The sequence below is a fragment of the Danio rerio genome, chromosome 23, assembly GCF_052040795.2.
Source record: "Danio rerio strain M-AB ecotype USA chromosome 23, GRCz13ab, whole genome shotgun sequence".
Classification (NCBI taxonomy): Eukaryota; Metazoa; Chordata; class Actinopteri; order Cypriniformes; family Danionidae; genus Danio; species Danio rerio.
The window spans coordinates 10,665,500-10,683,119 of record NC_141043.1 but is presented as its reverse complement, the minus strand read 5'-3'; the positions used below and the strand labels follow the sequence as shown (position 1 = coordinate 10,683,119).

The 17,620-nt window shown below is 33.9% G+C and overlaps 1 protein-coding gene across 3 annotated transcripts in view; it reads right to left on the bottom strand.

Moving 5' to 3' along the window:
- eif4ba (eukaryotic translation initiation factor 4Ba) overlaps positions 1-17,620 on the bottom strand; it is a 52,566-nt gene extending 34,946 nt beyond the window's left edge. For 2 of the 3 annotated variants that reach the window (XM_087305708.1, XM_087305709.1), the window contains exons 1-3: positions 17,553-17,581; positions 8,725-8,865; positions 2,832-3,037 (exon numbers count right to left, since the gene is read on the bottom strand). In XM_087305708.1, coding sequence (XP_087161834.1) covers positions 2,832-3,037; positions 8,725-8,865; positions 17,553-17,565 — 360 coding nt within the window. In that variant the 5' untranslated portion in view covers positions 17,566-17,581. 3 annotated transcript variants of the gene reach the window in all.

The following is a 17,620-nucleotide window of genomic DNA, read 5'->3' as shown; positions in this document are numbered from 1 at the left end:
ACAGCCCTAAAAAACTGCCATATATGCTTTTGTTTTTTTGATGAACAATATTTACTCAGATTACTTTATAAACTATTTAACAGTGAAATCTCTAAAAATTAAAACTGTACAAATCTAGTAAAAGAACATCGATTAAACAAAAAGTTGGAAACTATAAAGAATGCTGTTTTCATAACAGATTTACTCTTTAAACATAATGATTAATCTGTGAAGCTGATATGTGAAGCTCATCACCAGCTAAAATAAGTACTGATCACTGAACTAACCAAAACCAGTAATTCTGTAAACTAAATATGGGTAAGTTTATAGTTCTTCATAGTTAGAATTCATAGTTAACAGCTATGAAATTTTGTTTCTGATTTTCATTTTCGCATATTCATCCAAAAGGTTTTGACTCAATCTGTATTGTATAAAGCTCTAAAGAAATAATTGTGACTTGACTGTATGGTTGAGTACCAAAACCCGGTGAAGCAGGCCCAATCAAATTTCAGTACCATTTAAATGTCTGCATATGCATGATCACTAGTAACTGCATTGATGGGCTGTCAGACAGATACAAATCCATGATGTCTTTGTAACAATCTTTCCATTGTGCATTTTGTTTTTGCATTTCAAATTTGAAAAAGCACAAATTTTCTGCAAATGAAACTTCTCGAAAGTGTGTGACTGAAGCAACTAGACCTCAGTCCTCTGACAGCAGCGGTTAACTAAGCTAGCTACATCAAATGCGCTTAAACTATGGTCTTCGCTAGGTAACATTTAAAATCAGCCCCTCTAAAAATGTTGTGATTAGTTCAGCAAACTGTTCACGATTGCCTCAGTCCATTTTAATCATATCTCAAGCTGCTCTCCATGTTTCAGCGAGATCTTTAATGCACAGATAGCAGCAGCACGGAGAAGAAACAGAAGACTGTTTATCGATAGGTTGTTATAATATCAGCATGTGAGCAGTTCTGGTCATTACAGTTTACAACATTTCAAGAGGAGCAATCAGTTTCTCAACTGCTGTAAAATTTTACTGGGTCAGAGTGATTGACGGAGACAGAAATATTATGAGCAGTTTTGTATTAAATATTGTTTTGCAATGACCCCAGTCGTCACCGACTCGGTCCCAGTCATTCCCCTCGCTGGTCAGCAGAGGTCATCATCACAGGACTTTTAAGCATTACGTCATTCCCACTGACTGATTGGCACATACACCTGCAGCACATTTCCTAATCACTCACCTCACACATATAAGCAGCAGACACAGACGCTGCTTCAGTGCGAAGTCTTGTTCTGCCCCGCTAACACTACTGAGCGTTTTCTGATCCTTGCATGCTTTCTCGTTGAAAACTTTGGACTGTATTTCGACTCTGTCTTGCCTGCCCTGAACTCTAGCCTGCATCCTGATTTTGATCCTCGCCGCCTGCCTTTGACCCATGCCTGAATATTCACCCTGTGTTTGCCTGCCGCCAGCCCTTCGACAAACTACAACTGTGTTTGATGTGAGTTCGCACACGCTTAACATCTGTGTGCTATTTGTTATTAAACTCTGTTTAATAAATCCACTGCAAATGGATCCCTCTGTGTCAGACCCTTCGTTACACCAGTTTTGTTGAATATTTAAAATCTTAATTAGGAGTAAAGCTTTTTATTTCTTTTAAAAACTATTTGATTTATTGACATGGCTAATTTGTTTTTTTATTATTAAATGGTAACAAGAACATTTACATGAGCACAGAAAGGTCTGTACTTAAGCTTAAATGCAAACATTAAAATGTAATTTGTACAGTAAACAGGTGTGTGTGTGTCAGAGACATCTTTGTGGCTTTTTTTTTTAAAGTGTCGATTCGGAAGCGGTATGGAAAACAAAACCCAAATCTAATAGAGAGGGATTAGTTTCAGTTTTCAGTTTCATCAACAAAAAAAGCCAACTCCAGCTCTGAGATCTCAAACGGTGCTTTACCAAGTATTACAGAATAGACTAAACGAAATGCCTTTGAAAAACTTTGAGTCCTTTCTGAAAACACTCATTATTTTCAAGGATACACTCTTCCATACTGAATTTTGATTATGAAACATGCAGTGTTCATATCTACTCAAAGCCTATTGGAAAATCTATTTGTTGAGGTTAGTTTTGATATTACAATAGGCCCCACTAATACTTGTATACTAGGGCTGCACAATATATGGTTTCAGCATCACTATAATAATGTGCAAGTCTAAAATAGTCTTATCGTGGGATCTACAATGTAGTTGGGATTTATAGTTGACTAGACATTATGGTTAACAACATAGTGGAGCAATTTCACATTTTAACTTTCAAGTGAAAGTTTATTTTTTACATGTGTTTTAAGTCCTGACTGTAAGAATCTAAAGCAAACTTGAGCCACTTGGGCACAATAAATTAAAGGTTTGTAGCTTAAAGTTAAATTGATATTGTAAATATATTAATAAATAATGACAAATATTATATAATTAAATAAATTTAATTAAATTACAGTGTTAATATTATAGATTATTTATTTTCTGCGACTACACTGTTTGACTCTTCAGAAAATAATAAATGATTTATTTCCATCATTTGTCTGTTGTATTTAGCTATGCTTGTCATATTTTAAATGATATTTAATGCAGATACGTTTGCCTAATGAATCATTCCAACTGATCAAATTATTAATTATTTGCAAACTATTCAAGTCATCTGCTGAACTAGCATTTATATCTACATATATCGCAGTGCATGAAAATAATGCAATGTCAGTTTTTTTCCAATCTCGTGCAGCCCTATTGAGAGGATTCACAAGCACATCCTTCTGCAGTCACTCCCACAGGATCAGTAAACTCACACTGAGTCCGCGGAAGAAGTTTTTGATGGAGTCTTCGGTGACGTCGTAGGGAAGGTTGCCCAGGAAGGCGGTGTAAGGAGGGCTGCGGGGCAGACGAGAGCGGTCCACGTTGGGCTCGCGTGCAGCACGTGGAGCAGTCGGCAGAATTGAGCGATCGATAGGTGGTGCGCGATACACCTCATCTTCTGTGTGCCAGGATGTAGTAACTGAAAACCAAGATACAATCGATTAGGAATAATTCTTTTTTATTATTTTCACATTTGCACATTTACAGGATCTATATTTATAAATCCCTATTGGTCACACTTTATTTTAAAGTACAATTCTTGCTATTATTATCTTCATTTGCCTCAATAGCTTCTGCTTATTTATAGTTAATAAGGTAGGAGTTGGGTTGAGGTAATGGGTAGGATGCAGGATTAGGGGTGCAAAATAAGATCCTGCAGAATATGTACATTAAAAGTACTAATAAAGAGCCTGTATTTTACTAATATGCAGGTAATAAGCCACTAGTTAATAGTTGTTGTCCTGGTTTGGAAGAAGGATTTCCCTTCAGGACACCAACTACAGGCGCTATATCATAATCATGCCTCTACTAGAGTAAGCTTGATTGGTTATCGTGGTGCCAATGTCCACCAAAGATCAGATTTTTCAACTTCTGCTATTTACGCGAACCGAATGCTAAACGATCAATTTTCAATGTGATTATTAAAAAAACAAAAAACAAACATATGTTACACCTTACTCAGGGATGTAACATAGTAAGGGAGACGACAAGGAGAAGTATAATCAAAAAGAAGATTTATTTAACTCAATTTAAATTATATAATCAAAATATCAGTATCAGTATGTTCAATCAGTGTGAAATGCAAATGAATGGATGTGGTAAATGTTGTCAGTGATAGTGTATGGATGCGAAACAAAGCATAATGCCCAAATTGGAGCGCAGCTCTGGCCAACTGCCAAGTGAATGGACAGCGGCCCTGACAAGCTCTCTGCCGGGGTTTAAATAAGGCCGCTGACCAGCATCAGGTGCGCTGAAGGCACGCCCCCAATCTAGAATCAAAATCAAACACACGGAAACACAAAACAACGCAGTCCTAACCGTGTCATTCGCTCAATTTGTGAATAGCGCCGCAGGATGTGTAATCGTGTTTATGCATATATCAAACATGTAAGTCACTCGCACTTGATGCTTCATCCGTGTCTGATGTGAACGTGCCAACATAAATAGAAAAGATATTTAAATAAAAACAAGTTTTAAAATAATTACATAAATAATAAACATGAGGATAATAAGAGGTTAAAGAAAAAAAGAAAGCAAAAAAACTATTCAGACAATGAATGTACCATCAATACGGATGAGTATCGTTAAGGTTTTAACAGTATTACTACATTTATCGATACCACTTATCGGTTCTGTACTTTAAGGGTTCTATTATCGGTACTTGTTGTAGTGTTTTTTTTTTTTATGAAAACAAAAATCAAATTGAACAGAATTAACAACAGTTCTTAGTATTATTACATTTTTTTATGTAAAATAAAATGAAACTAATAAGTGTAAAACAAATAAATACAGTTACCTGTAAAAGAATGTATAATGGTTTGAAGGAAAATGACTCTGTTTCAGGCAGAAGTCGGGATCTTTCTTGGTTTATTGTGCTCTTTGCAGTTGAAAATAGCCTCACATAAATGAGGCAAAATGTTTTGGGAGTTAACTGTATTTTTAATAGTTTTAGAGCACCTTGCAATGTAATAAGCTTTTTTTATATATAGTTTCTTAATAAGCATAAATTAATATTATTAGGCTATTCATAGGCTATATTTGTAAATACAGCTGATGTAAGAGTTTTATTTAGGTTACTGCAGAAAACCAATACATTGTTTTCATTGTAACCTAATATGTGTGTTTATTTAACTACATTATACTAATTTAACTGCTGTCATAACGATGTGGATGAAGTAACGTTACCGTTAGCAGCTATAGGAAGTCAAAAACTTTTCATTAATTTTCATTGCAGTTAATGCACTTTTTAGATACTTTCACTTAGCTAGATTACTTGCGTTTCCGCTTATACAAGAAAACAACTTACTGCGTTTGTTGCAACAGGCATTGTCCCCTCAGGAAATACAACACATTTGGTTCACTCCACAAGCTTACGAGCTGTGTGTGCGCGCGCGAGTCTGTGTCGCGAACTATGTATGTGTGCGCTTAGTGCCTCCGCTGAGTGCTTGATGCGCTCGCCGGAAACACAAATATTTCTTATGTGAGACTGCAAAATGTGCAGACGAATATCGCAAATTAGAAAAGGTTGGTCAGTTGATATATGCTTCTGTAAGTGATGTTTATCCAGCAATAATTCTCGGGTACTGATAGCAGAACTGTTAACGTCAGAGCTTATCGATACTTCAGTCTTTAATAATGTAGCACCGATACCGATAAAGTAACAAGTTTCAGTACCCATTCCTAACCATCAATCATTCATGTATGCAGTAAATTTACCCTATAGATGGGCGATATATTGTTCATTTACAATACACTAGTAAACATTCTCACCATGATAAAAAAATCTGCCTTATTGTGATAATAGCAGTAAAATCTATAAATACTTATCTTCCTACAGTGATAGCTGACATCTTTGTCACCAATGTACATGTGGGGAATATGTGAGCACCCTCTAGCATACAGTATGAATGACACAGAAATAACATTACAAGGTGCAAACTCTGCTCACTTGTGTATTTATTATGAAAAAAAAGCTTTAAATGCTTGACCTAGAGCTTTAGTGTGTTTAAATATCGTTGATAGTAATAATAGTAGGCATCCAGGGGCATGTTTGAAGACCTTTTAATGTGTAAAATATAAAATAAAAAATTATTTCTCTTAAGATACAGAACTTTATTTGTCTCTTGGTAGAAACTTATGAATTATCATAAATAATATAGTGGTCGCATTAAATATCAGAATATATCATGATAGAATTTTAAGCCCATGTGGCTCTAAATTATTTTGCTCCAAATCTTTTAAAAAAATTGAAAGACTTTTTTTTTTTTTTTAAATCAAATTCAACTGGAACATAGGATGAAAGGTGATCATGGATACTTCTGTGATCATTTACTCATCCGTTCGAAAACCCACGACTGACTTAATTCTGTGGAACACGCTGTTCTTTGCCATTCAACACGAGCAGTAGTGACCAGGGGTTGTCAAGCACATCATAATAATAAAGAGTGCCATAATTATAATCCAAATGACTCATGCATTATATTCCAAGTCTTTTGATCCCCTTTTAACAGCACTGTGTGAGGAACAGAATAAAATGCATTCAAATAATCCTCCAAAATTCAAATCAAGCAGCGATGTGCCAGGTTTCCCATCACTGACGGAACAGACTGCTGGTTCAAGCATAAAATGAGAAGTGGAAATAAGATTAACATTATTTCAAATACAGTGAAGAGGAACATTACCAAACATAATTACTCTTATTAATATGTATGAATATATTATCATATTAAATAGATAAGAATTTTTCGGTTCACATTTTTACTACTAAAATTCTATGACTTCTCCAGAATTTTCAAGTACATTTTTATGACGTAATGTTTCATGTAATGTCTACATATACATGGTAAATAATAAGAAAAACAATGATGTTCAAATTTATTACAGCAAATCATAGAACACGCAACAATCTATTTCATTTAAATTTGTTTTTATATCTATGTAAAATTGATTTTGATCATGCTTACACAGCACTAACAATGTGAGAGCGCGTTTTTGGCCAAGGACAGAAAAGAAGTAAAGACAACTAACCTATATTCAAGTTAGGGCTGCACAATATATCATTTCAGCACCGATATCGCAATATGTGCATCCGCAATAGTCACATCACAGGATATGCAATGTTGTTATTATAGTTTAATATAGAGTTTAAACATAATGGAGTAAAAGTTTAGCATCTGCATGCATTTTTAAAAAGATAGTTCACCCAAAAATTACCTTTAATTTTCAATACACCCTTCACTTGTTTCAAACTCTTATGAGTTTTACTTTTTTTTTTTTTAATGAACACGAAAAGAATGTAATTTAATAACTCCTTTTGAAACAATCGAAGTGTGAGTAAATAGTGAGTACATTTTAACCTTTGAATGAACTGTCCCTTTAAGGCCTGTGACTGTGTGAACATTTCAATATTTAAAATTTTAAAACTTACGGCCACAAGACATTTTTTGTAACTTTAATAAAGATTAAATTATATACAATGAAGACTATGCAGTGTTGATTATTCAATATCTGTACCAGAATAGTGAATACCTGAAAACTATATATAATTCACTTTTATCTTTACTATATTTTATTTATCTATGCTTGTAATTTATTTGTTATATATTATTTAAAATTCACTCCCCTACGAAATTTCCCTAATCAATACAAATAAACCTGTTAAATCACTTTATTACATCACAATATATATCACAGAAATACAAAATATCACAATGTCAGATTTTTTAAATATCGCTCAGCCCTAATTCAAATATACAGATATTTGTTAAACTAATTTCCATGACTTTTCTTGGAAAATGCCATGTCAAATTTCCATGACTTATCCAGGTTTTCCATCACCAAATGAACTCTGTGGTGAATATTTGTGTCACTGTAGTTCCTAGTTCTGCACTGGATTAGACCCTACTCTGATGTAGGAGCTAATTTAGTTTCCCTAAATGGCTTTTGTACAAGTTGCAGCACTAGAAATGTTTCAAGCAGTGCAAACACAACTAAATGCATTCATTTCTATCAGTAGTTCTATGAACTGTGAAAGCGTATTTTAAAGAGAAAAGCCTCTAGAAACTGCTCTTTGGCTCATTGTGAGAGGCTACAAAAAATAACTCAGGGAAACGGCTCCAAAGCAATTGTGAACACATTAAAACTGTAACATTTGAATACGGAGTGTCTACAACCTATATACACTGTTAAAATAGACCGTTTGAGGGATGTAAACGAAAACATTGGTATTTCCTGTTTTACATTTTTAATTTCTATAGCTTCCGAGAATCCAAAAAGAGCCACATATTGATAAATAATGTTTTACGTTGTTAACGTGTTTTAATGTAGCTGATTTAACATAAGGTTACAATTGAATTGCCTCTTGTTACAGTTATGAAATAGTTTGATAACAGACAGGAAATGTTTATGGACTAATGACATGACCACATTGACACTGTTTATAGAAAACTTACTTCAACTTGTAACATCTAAAAGAATTGATAAAGACATGTAAAATTAATTTATTAAATTTAAAGTTAATTTTAGGTGTAGAAAAGCAAAACTTTAAACATTCATTTTTTTCAGTGCAGTTGTGTTAATGCCTCTATAAAATGGAAAAGAGCAGCTTGAATATTGTGCAAAATATACCTTCATGTGTTTTGCAGAAAAAAAGAAAGTCTGAAAGTCCAAAACATAGACAGCAACTATAAATATTATGTTTTATTAATAGCTCTATATGTGAAAATAGCCTCTACACCACGCAAGTATTTCTTCAAAAAAATATTTGGCAATCTAAAAAAACTTTTTAATGATTTTGGAGATTAAAGTGAATAAAAGAATAAAAATAGATATTCGATTGGCAACAATTCAAATGCGGTAAATACTTAATGAGACTTCCTTCTGTTGAACACACAGGAAAATATTCTAAAGAATGTTAAAAAACAACATTGACTTCCATAGTGTTGTTTTTGTTCCTACAATGGTTGATTTTTTCCAAAAATATTTAGCACAACTTCCCTTGTGTTCGTCAATAGAAGAAAGAAATTAAAGTTTTGAAATACTCGAGGGAGAGAAAATAATGAGGATATTTTTGGTTAAAATGTCTTTTTTCTTTTATCTGAATCTCACCATCTCCCTCCAGGTCATCGGTCTCGTCGGCCCAGCTCGTGGGCTTCGGGGGCGCATAACTGGGTGGAGCATTTCCACCACTGTCCTCTGCTAAAAAGTCAGTCAGGGTAAGGGTCTTACCCTTTTTCTTATTCTTTTTAGCTGAAAAAAAACAACAACAACAACAGACAATTAGCATGTGCAGTAAACAGCAGGAAAGTGTTTGAAATACAAATTAGCATCGCAGATGAAAACAAACACAAATACAAAACAGTAAGTATGAATATAAAAGTTTTGCTTTAACTTAAAAATCATTCATTGGTGCAGGACCACTTTTTAGCAATGCTAGTTGCGGAGTATCTTTCCCATTTATTTCTCCCAAAGGGATTTTTTTTAAAACAAAATTGTGTGTGATTTTAAAAAAGTGATATGCAATATTAGATTAAAAAAAAAAAAAAAAAAAAAAATATATATATATATATATATATATATATATATATATATATATATATATATATATATATATATATATATATTAGGGATGTAACGGTATTGTAAATACCGTCATACCGCAATATTAATTTTTTTCGATATTACCGAAGTCGCATGACTCGGTAAAACTATAGGTCTTCTGAGAAAATTTGCTCAGGCGAATGAAGCGAACGGGAGGTAGCTGAAACTTCATTTCCCATCAGCCCCGGCGTGGCCATAATCCTTTGCGGTCTGTTGTCGCTACAGATCCAGTAATGCGGAAATGGAGTGTGCTGCTAGTAGCGGAGATGAAAAAAAGATGGAAATGATCGAACCTAAAGCGGGTGTTGTCGCCGCGCGCGTGCTGAATAGCGGTGCTGTCGCGCGCGTTCTGATCAGCTGTGTTGTGGCGCGCGTATTGTAAAGCGCCGAGGGGGGGTTGAGCGCGCATATTCAAGAGAGGTGTTGTCGCGCGCCTACTGAAGGGCTGGACTGGACGGAGGTTGTGTCGCGTCGCAGGGGCACTTTTGATCGTTTTGGAAGGGCATTTTCTATCCAAGACTAAAAAGGGCATGTGCACTGCACAGGTTGAGCCCTATGTTTGCACGTGCCTGCAAGTTGGGGAATACGACTAATAACAGTCATGGGGACTGCAGAAACACAGCACACTGTTCAGACTGATGCAGACATTGACTTGTACCGCAAAGAGATCTCTATCTCACTCATGGTTTGTCTTCTCAAGTGGGGGAAAGACAATGCACAACGTTACCCACTGCTGTCAACATGGGCCAAGTCATATCTCTCTTGTCCCAGAATCCTCAGTCCCAAATGAGAGGGGTTTTTTCTGTTGCAGGGGACATTGTAAATACCCAGAGATACCAGCTTTTACCAGATAATAGTTATATGATAATTTTTCTTTAAACCCATCTCTATCTAAGTGAGTGATTAAATGTTAAATGTGATGAGTTTTTAACAATACTAAATTGAAACTTTATTTTTTTACATGGTTTAATAATTTTTTGTTATTAAAATTGAAGTTCCTGTTTCAAAGCTAACAGATAGATGGCTAATTTGTATGTCATTGACACTTTTTTGGAGTATTTTCAAAAGTTTTTTTTTTTCCTGTAAATGATTCAATAAATACCGTACCGTGACATTCATACCGAGGTATTACCGTACCGTGAAATTCTGATACCGTTACATCCCTAATATATATATATATATATATATATATATATATATATATATATATATATATATATATATATATATATATATATATATATATAAATCAACTTGTTTTATATTATTTCAGAGAACATAAAACATCACTACAACTTCTGAAAGTAAACAGCCATGTTTTACAACTGCATAAAATAAATACACAATTGTAACAAACAAACAAACAAAATATCGCTATTAACACAAATTCATTTTGCTCCACTGCTATAGTTTTAAAAACAATCAAATAAAAGTTGCAGTAAAGTGCTTTGAAAGTGCATTTTATTTGATGTTTGACAAAACCTCAACTGAAGCGAAATTGAAGAGAGGGCAGGACGACAGTAGCATTTTCTTTTTTATCACAGCTCTGCCAGTCAAGATGCTACATACTAAAAAGCATTTGATGAAACAGAAGAATGAGGTGGTGTGAAAAAATTTTGATCCATTTAGGTGGACCTGACACACTGCAAGCTTTGGATGTTTATATCAGTTTTATATTATCTAAACGTGAATTTTGTCACTGTTTTAGTGCACACTAGACTGCAGATATAAATTGCATAAGACTAACAGACTGAAACAAACATTTAAAACATCTTTATTTTAATTTTACACAACCTTTAATAAACAAAAGCACTTGAAACAGAGTGGAGTTACTTCTTGAATGCTTATATTTTATCATACATATTAAAATCATTCGATTTTTCAACAAGAAAACTAGCATGTCCACTTAGCTTGCTTTCAGAAATGCATGTTGGCATGTAACTACACTGCCTGAAGTGCTTTTAAAGTATTTAATGGGTGTGCTTGTGTCAGGCACACAAAAATATTTCAATCATTTTGATATATTGTGCAGCCTTAATTAAAACATTATATAAAACAAGAATTAAACCAGTCGATTACTGCTTTGAAGCTGAAAGTAAGAACTACAATACAACGAAGCACTGCAAATAAACATTTTTTCTTCAAGTTTTAAATATGACTGGAAAACATTTATGAGAACAAAATGGTTTAACACAAGTATAAAAAATCGATTAACAAAAGGCCTGAAACTTAATTAATGAATCTTAATTATTAAATGAATAATCAAATTATTCAATTTAACTAATTACAAAAATCTATCAAATTAATTTGTAGTAATCGATGCTTCATTTGAAAAAATTTTAATTAAAACATCACTTTTTGTCTGTAAAACATTTATATGATTTGCTCATTCTATTTATTTTAATTAAAAAATTTTGCCTAATTAACTTAATGCTTTTATTTTATCCTGTATCTACATTAATAGTTAATATAATTTCTGGTGAAATATTTGTGTGTATGTGTATCTGTGATGGGTTTTTATTAGTGCTGGGCCGCTATCAGCGTTAACGCAAGACTCATATCGCGCGATGAAAAAAATATTGCCGTTAATCTATTCTCAAAGTTGGATTGGGAGCTGGGTCTATCCAAAGCAAGCTATGGTGACTTTCACCTTGACATTTTAGCGTGGATGTATGCCTGACCAGTAGGCCATCTGACAAAAAAAATGCCCTTCTGAATCAAATCAGCAGGATGCCTGACTTCTATGTAGAAGTCAGTTTGGCAGTTTCACTTTAACTCACTTAAAATGAACGTTTCATTCATGCCGCCATGACAAACTGGGTGGGAGAAAAAAAACTGAGTGATAGGAAAACATATTTTAAAGGTTTTTGCGTTACCTCGCAAAGATGTTTTGCGTTATCTCGCGAATATGTTTTGCGTTATCTCGCGAAGATGTTTTGCGTTACCTCGCGAAGATGTTTTGCGTTATCTCGCGAAGATGTTTTGCGTTATCTCGCAAAGATGTTTGCGTTACCTTGCAAAGAATTCCAGCTTGTAGATTGGATGTCTGTACTGGCCAGCATGGGTCGTCAGTGTTGCGTCTATAAATGTGCTGCAAGGAAGGTTTTGTTTTCCATTTCCCGCTATGAGGGTGCAGCTGGACTCACATGTGGACAACAGTGGTCTGCTAGCTCACAACAAAAATATGTTTGTAAGAAACATTTTTTTACCTGAGAGCTTTTCACATCTGAAAATGGTGAAATCCAGATTTGCCGCTCGTCTTCTCGTAAAAAAGACGCGGTTTAAGTTGGTGTTGAGTGTCCAGTCTCTACAGATTTGGTTAGTGTGTGATGAATAGTCTTTGTTTATGTATATCAAATGGGAAAGTTAGTTAATATCGTCAGCAGTACTCTTTCAAAATGGTTTAGTTACTAAGTTTACAGTATGTTAATATCACTACAATATTATGGACTGAAAGATCCGCTGTAAATGCTGTTCTTCGAATGTAAACACCTTGAACTATTACCGTCGGGTAGGATTTTTGTCGCTACCGATTGAGTATATTTAAGTCACGAAAAATGTGGAGGGTTTTTTTCTCCCATTTCAAACATTCCATTAAAACAACAATCTTCCAGCAGTTCCTTGCATCGAATATCTCGTTTGTCATAGGGAGCATGCAAGAAATGTTCATGAACGAAAGTGAAAGTGCCAAAACTGCAGTTAAAGTTGACAAATTAATAATTTGGCAAATAATTTTATTACTGATGTCCATAGTCACTGTCTTTCTCCCCTGTGTCTGTGTTGTTTTGCCTTTGAAAATCAGTGCTAGCTCAAACCGAAAACTCCCATTTTTATGCAAACCCTTCCCTCTTTCCCTCCTCTTACACTATCACCTAAACAGAGCTGGACTCACCCACTTTCCTGACTTTTTCAAACTAGAGGTGTAAAACACCCTAGGGGGGAATATAAATTGTCATATTTTAAAGACATGGCAGGGGGAAATGGAATTTAATGCAATGCTTCTTAATCGGTTTATATCATATTTCTATCAGGCAGTGAAAATCACTGATTCTTAAAATAAATCTAACCTTAAACATGGCAATTTTATATCGAAAAGACGGCTCACCAGACGCACTGAGGCTGGCTATCTGAAATGACAAGTCTGTGTGCATACACCCCATTCACAAGTATTCAATCTCTAAAGATTTAAGGATGTTTGATAGATCACAAACCAGAAGCTCCACAAATGTGCAGTTAAACAGTGTCAAATCAGTCTACTTCCTTTGCCTTAAAAGTAATTTGGTGTCAAAAGGAACATGCCCTACATAATTTGCATATAAGAAAAGCTGCTGCATTTGGAAAAGAAGAATCTCTATTTCCAGGCCTGACTGACTCTTGCATGTTGTGGACTGTTGCGGTTAACACGTGGAGAGAGGTATTGTTGTGAGCTACTACAAGCTTCGGAGCTCTTTTGTGACAAACTGCACCGTCAGGACATTCCAGCTCTGTGCAAGTGAATCTGTGTTTACTGTAGGGCTACGGCATCCTGCTGCAAAACCAAAACAAAGACTCAAACGTCTGTCAACATTATTCTTCAGCTCAATGCATGAGCAAGACTGGCTTTAAAGCTGCAGTGACCAGTGAAAGCTGAAGGAAAGTATCTAACAATCTCTTTTCGGAATAATTATGTTGCTCTGAAGCCCATTGGCAATATAGACCCACAAACATTTCAATTGCAAATCCCATTTGAATCTTGGAATAGGTTTAAGGTTCCACAAAAATATGTTTTCTACCATTTTGTCTTAAGAAAGCTGCATAGAAATTTGAGATTTTTGTCTGAACTAATGATTATGAACTTGATAAACGATATTACATTGAATCGCAATAAAATTGATGTCATTAACAATGATAAGCTTTGGACTTTTTTTTTACTCTATATTGATCTAAGAGCCAATCACACAGCAGAAATGTGCAAGAATGGGAATCTAAAAGTGTGTTGATATTAAGAGATGCACCTAATTTTCTGCCCCCAAATATTATTGCCCACTGAAAATAGGTTGTTTATGGAACCTCTAATGTTTGTGGCTTCAGTCTGGAATTGTTGGGATACTATTTTAAATGTGGAAGTATTGACAACTGATATCGAAATATATATCAAGGAAAATTGTTAATCGAGATTGCATTTGGCCATATCGCCCAGCCTTATTTGAACTACAATTTTTTTTTATGGCATTTTGATCTCACAGTGTCTAAGAGTCCCATATCAACGCATGTGTCCCACAACTGTGCAGATGATTGATCAATATTGCTGCTGACAGTGTTTGTCCTGGAATGATGCATAATTGGGTGAAATAAATAGCCATTTAACTTTCTATATATGTTAAGATAGATAAAAGAGGGAAATAATGTGCTTAAGTTTAAGTTAATGGCATTGTGTAAACTCGTGCTACATTTTTATAGGGTTTCAGAACAGTAAATAAGTCTTCAAAGATCACTTAGGATAATTAAAAGAAGGCAATATTGATTACAAAGAGATGAGGAATAAGAATTAATAATTAAAACTTGTTGGAAGTAGGCAAGGGACGATAACCGGTTTCAAGGTTTACCGTGGTTTGGAAAGGTCAAGAGTTTTCCGTTATACCATTTCTACGGTATATTTACAGTTTTTTTTTAACACGTTTTTCTGACAATTTTATTTAGTTTTTTTAGGGCATTAGTATCTCCAGCAGAAAATGATGCTCCACATCAAAAGCTGCTGTTCCAAAATATTGTAAATGTTTCTTAAAATAAAATCTATTGTGCTCAAAGGGCAAAAAAAGTTGTTGTATTTACCCAGACATTTAAAAACAACTTATTTTAGAGCAGTAATCAAAATTCGGTGATACAGTGAAACCGTGATAATTCTATCCAAGGCCCATGCCTTGTTAGAAGTTTCCAGAGCATAATTTTTTATATGATCTAACCATGTAGCCTTAAAAAAACAAAAATAAATAAATAAATAAAATAAGCAAATAAAATAATAAATAAAAAAATGTAAAATAAATGAAATTTTAATGACAATAAAAATGTCAAAAATGTATTTAATAATAAAAACAATAATTAAAATTAATTTTTACATGCACAAAGTTTTTTTTTTACCAAATAAATAAATCCTGACAATACAGACAAACCTGAAAGGGTAAATATAATGAAAATTGGAAAACAAATAAAGGAGAAATAATAGAATCATATTCTTTAAGTATTATGAAAATAGAGAGAAAAAATTACTTTACATAACGTAAAAAAATGCCAAACTATAACTCACAATATGGTAGATAACAAAAAGGACAATGCTAAATAAAGAAATAAATAAATAAAAGACAACAATACATTAAGATGCATATTCATAAACAGAGGTGTAATATTTAAAACAAATCATTTAAAGTTGAAATCAGGGATATAAATTAAAGTAAAAGTAGAGCAGCAATAAAAATAATCGCTTGTCCAGGGACAGTGCAGAAAATCAAGTGACTTACAAAGAGATGAGGAAGAATGATTGAACCCCCCCACCCCTTTCCACATGACAATTGGAAAACAAATAAATTTTAAAAAATAATATAAAAATAAAGTTTTTATTTATAAATATTATACTTAGGTTTTAAATATATTATGAAAATAAAGAAAAATAAAAATGACTTTTTCCATTTACATCAAATAAAATATTATTACAAAATAAATCAGAATATGGCAGATAATAATAAAAAGAGAATGATAACTTAAAAATAAAGAATAAAGACAACAATGCAGTAAGATACATATTCATAAAGAGAGGTGTAATTTGGTTAACAAATGAGTTAAAGTTGAAATCAGGAACAGAAACAACAGTAAGAATAGAACAGCAATGAAAACAATCGCTTGTCCCGGGACAGTGCAGAGGTCAAGTCATTTACAAAGAGATGAGGAATAATGAAAATAATAATATTAATGTTCTCTCGTTCTCTCTTTAAATTTTACATTTAAATGTATATTTCACCTCAAAAAACAGCTTGATTAAAACCTTTTGGAAGTTTCCGGAGCATAAATATTCAATTTTTGTATGAACGAACCATGTAGCTTTAAAAAAGAAGAAATTAAATAAATAAATAATAATAATTGTACTAATTTGACAATAAAAATGTCAATATAAAATTTATATATTCAATAAAAAACAATAATTAAAATCACATTTACACCCACACAACAAAGCAAAAAATTACTTTACAAAATCGATAAATCCTGTCGATATAGGCAAACCCGAAAGGGTAAATAATAATAATCAAAATTGGAAAACAAATAAAATAGAGAAATAATATAATAATATTTTTTTCTTAAAATACTATGAAAATAAATAAAAAAACTGCATTTACTTAATGTAAAAAATACCAAAATATAAATCTGAATATGTTAGATAATAATAAAAAAGGGAAATGATAAATAAAAATAAAAGAATAAAGACAACATTACACTTAGATACATATTCATAAACAAAGCAAATGTGTAATTTAGTTAACAAATTAGACGAAATCAGAGATAGAAACAATAGAAAGAGCAGAGTGGCAATAAAAACAATCGCTTGTCCCGGGCCAGTGCAGAAGATCGAGTGTTATGCTGAGCGTTTGTCATGGGACAGTGCAGATCAATGAGTGCAGCGTAGCAATTGCTTAAATCAATACTGACTGAGCACTACGATTGCACTAATACAAGGAACAGGAACCAATGTGCTCCAATATTATTTATTTATGCATGGCTGTGTATTTGTTGAGACAAACGCGGGAAAGTGTTTATGAGTGTATGAAGTTACAGCAGCCCCTCCCTCAACTCTGCGCCTGCGCTTACACAACTACTCACTCGTACATAAGCTTCAGACAATTGTTTATTTCGTTATTGTCTTTTAGAAAACAAGGCAAAGCAACAGTGCATTCATGTGTCAAAAACAAAACAGTTAACGTTACTGTGGAATAAAAACAACAGAGCTGACACACAGACACAGAACATGCTTCGCTATGATTCATTTTCGGTTTGACACGCGACTAGAGTAAAACTGAGAGCCGATTAGGAGTATACATCGCTTCCGTGAGGTCTAAATAGAAAGTAAATAAGCTGACTCGTATGTTCTAGTGCATGAACGTACAGCTACTGGTGCAGTTTCTGCGCAGCGTCCCTTCACAACTCAAGATCAAGCATTAACAATCAGTGCCCTGCGCTAAATCGCCTCCATCTCGGACGGGGTTATGTCGGATATACTTTATCTGCAACTGGGATTAATTTTCCTGACATTAATGACGCGTCACACCCGCAATTTTCCAACCGGCCCATGCACAAATCTATAAAATCCTCACCTGAAGCCGCCATGCTGGAGAAGGAGTGCGTGTCATATGCCCGGATGGGGGCGTGTCTTGCAGCGATA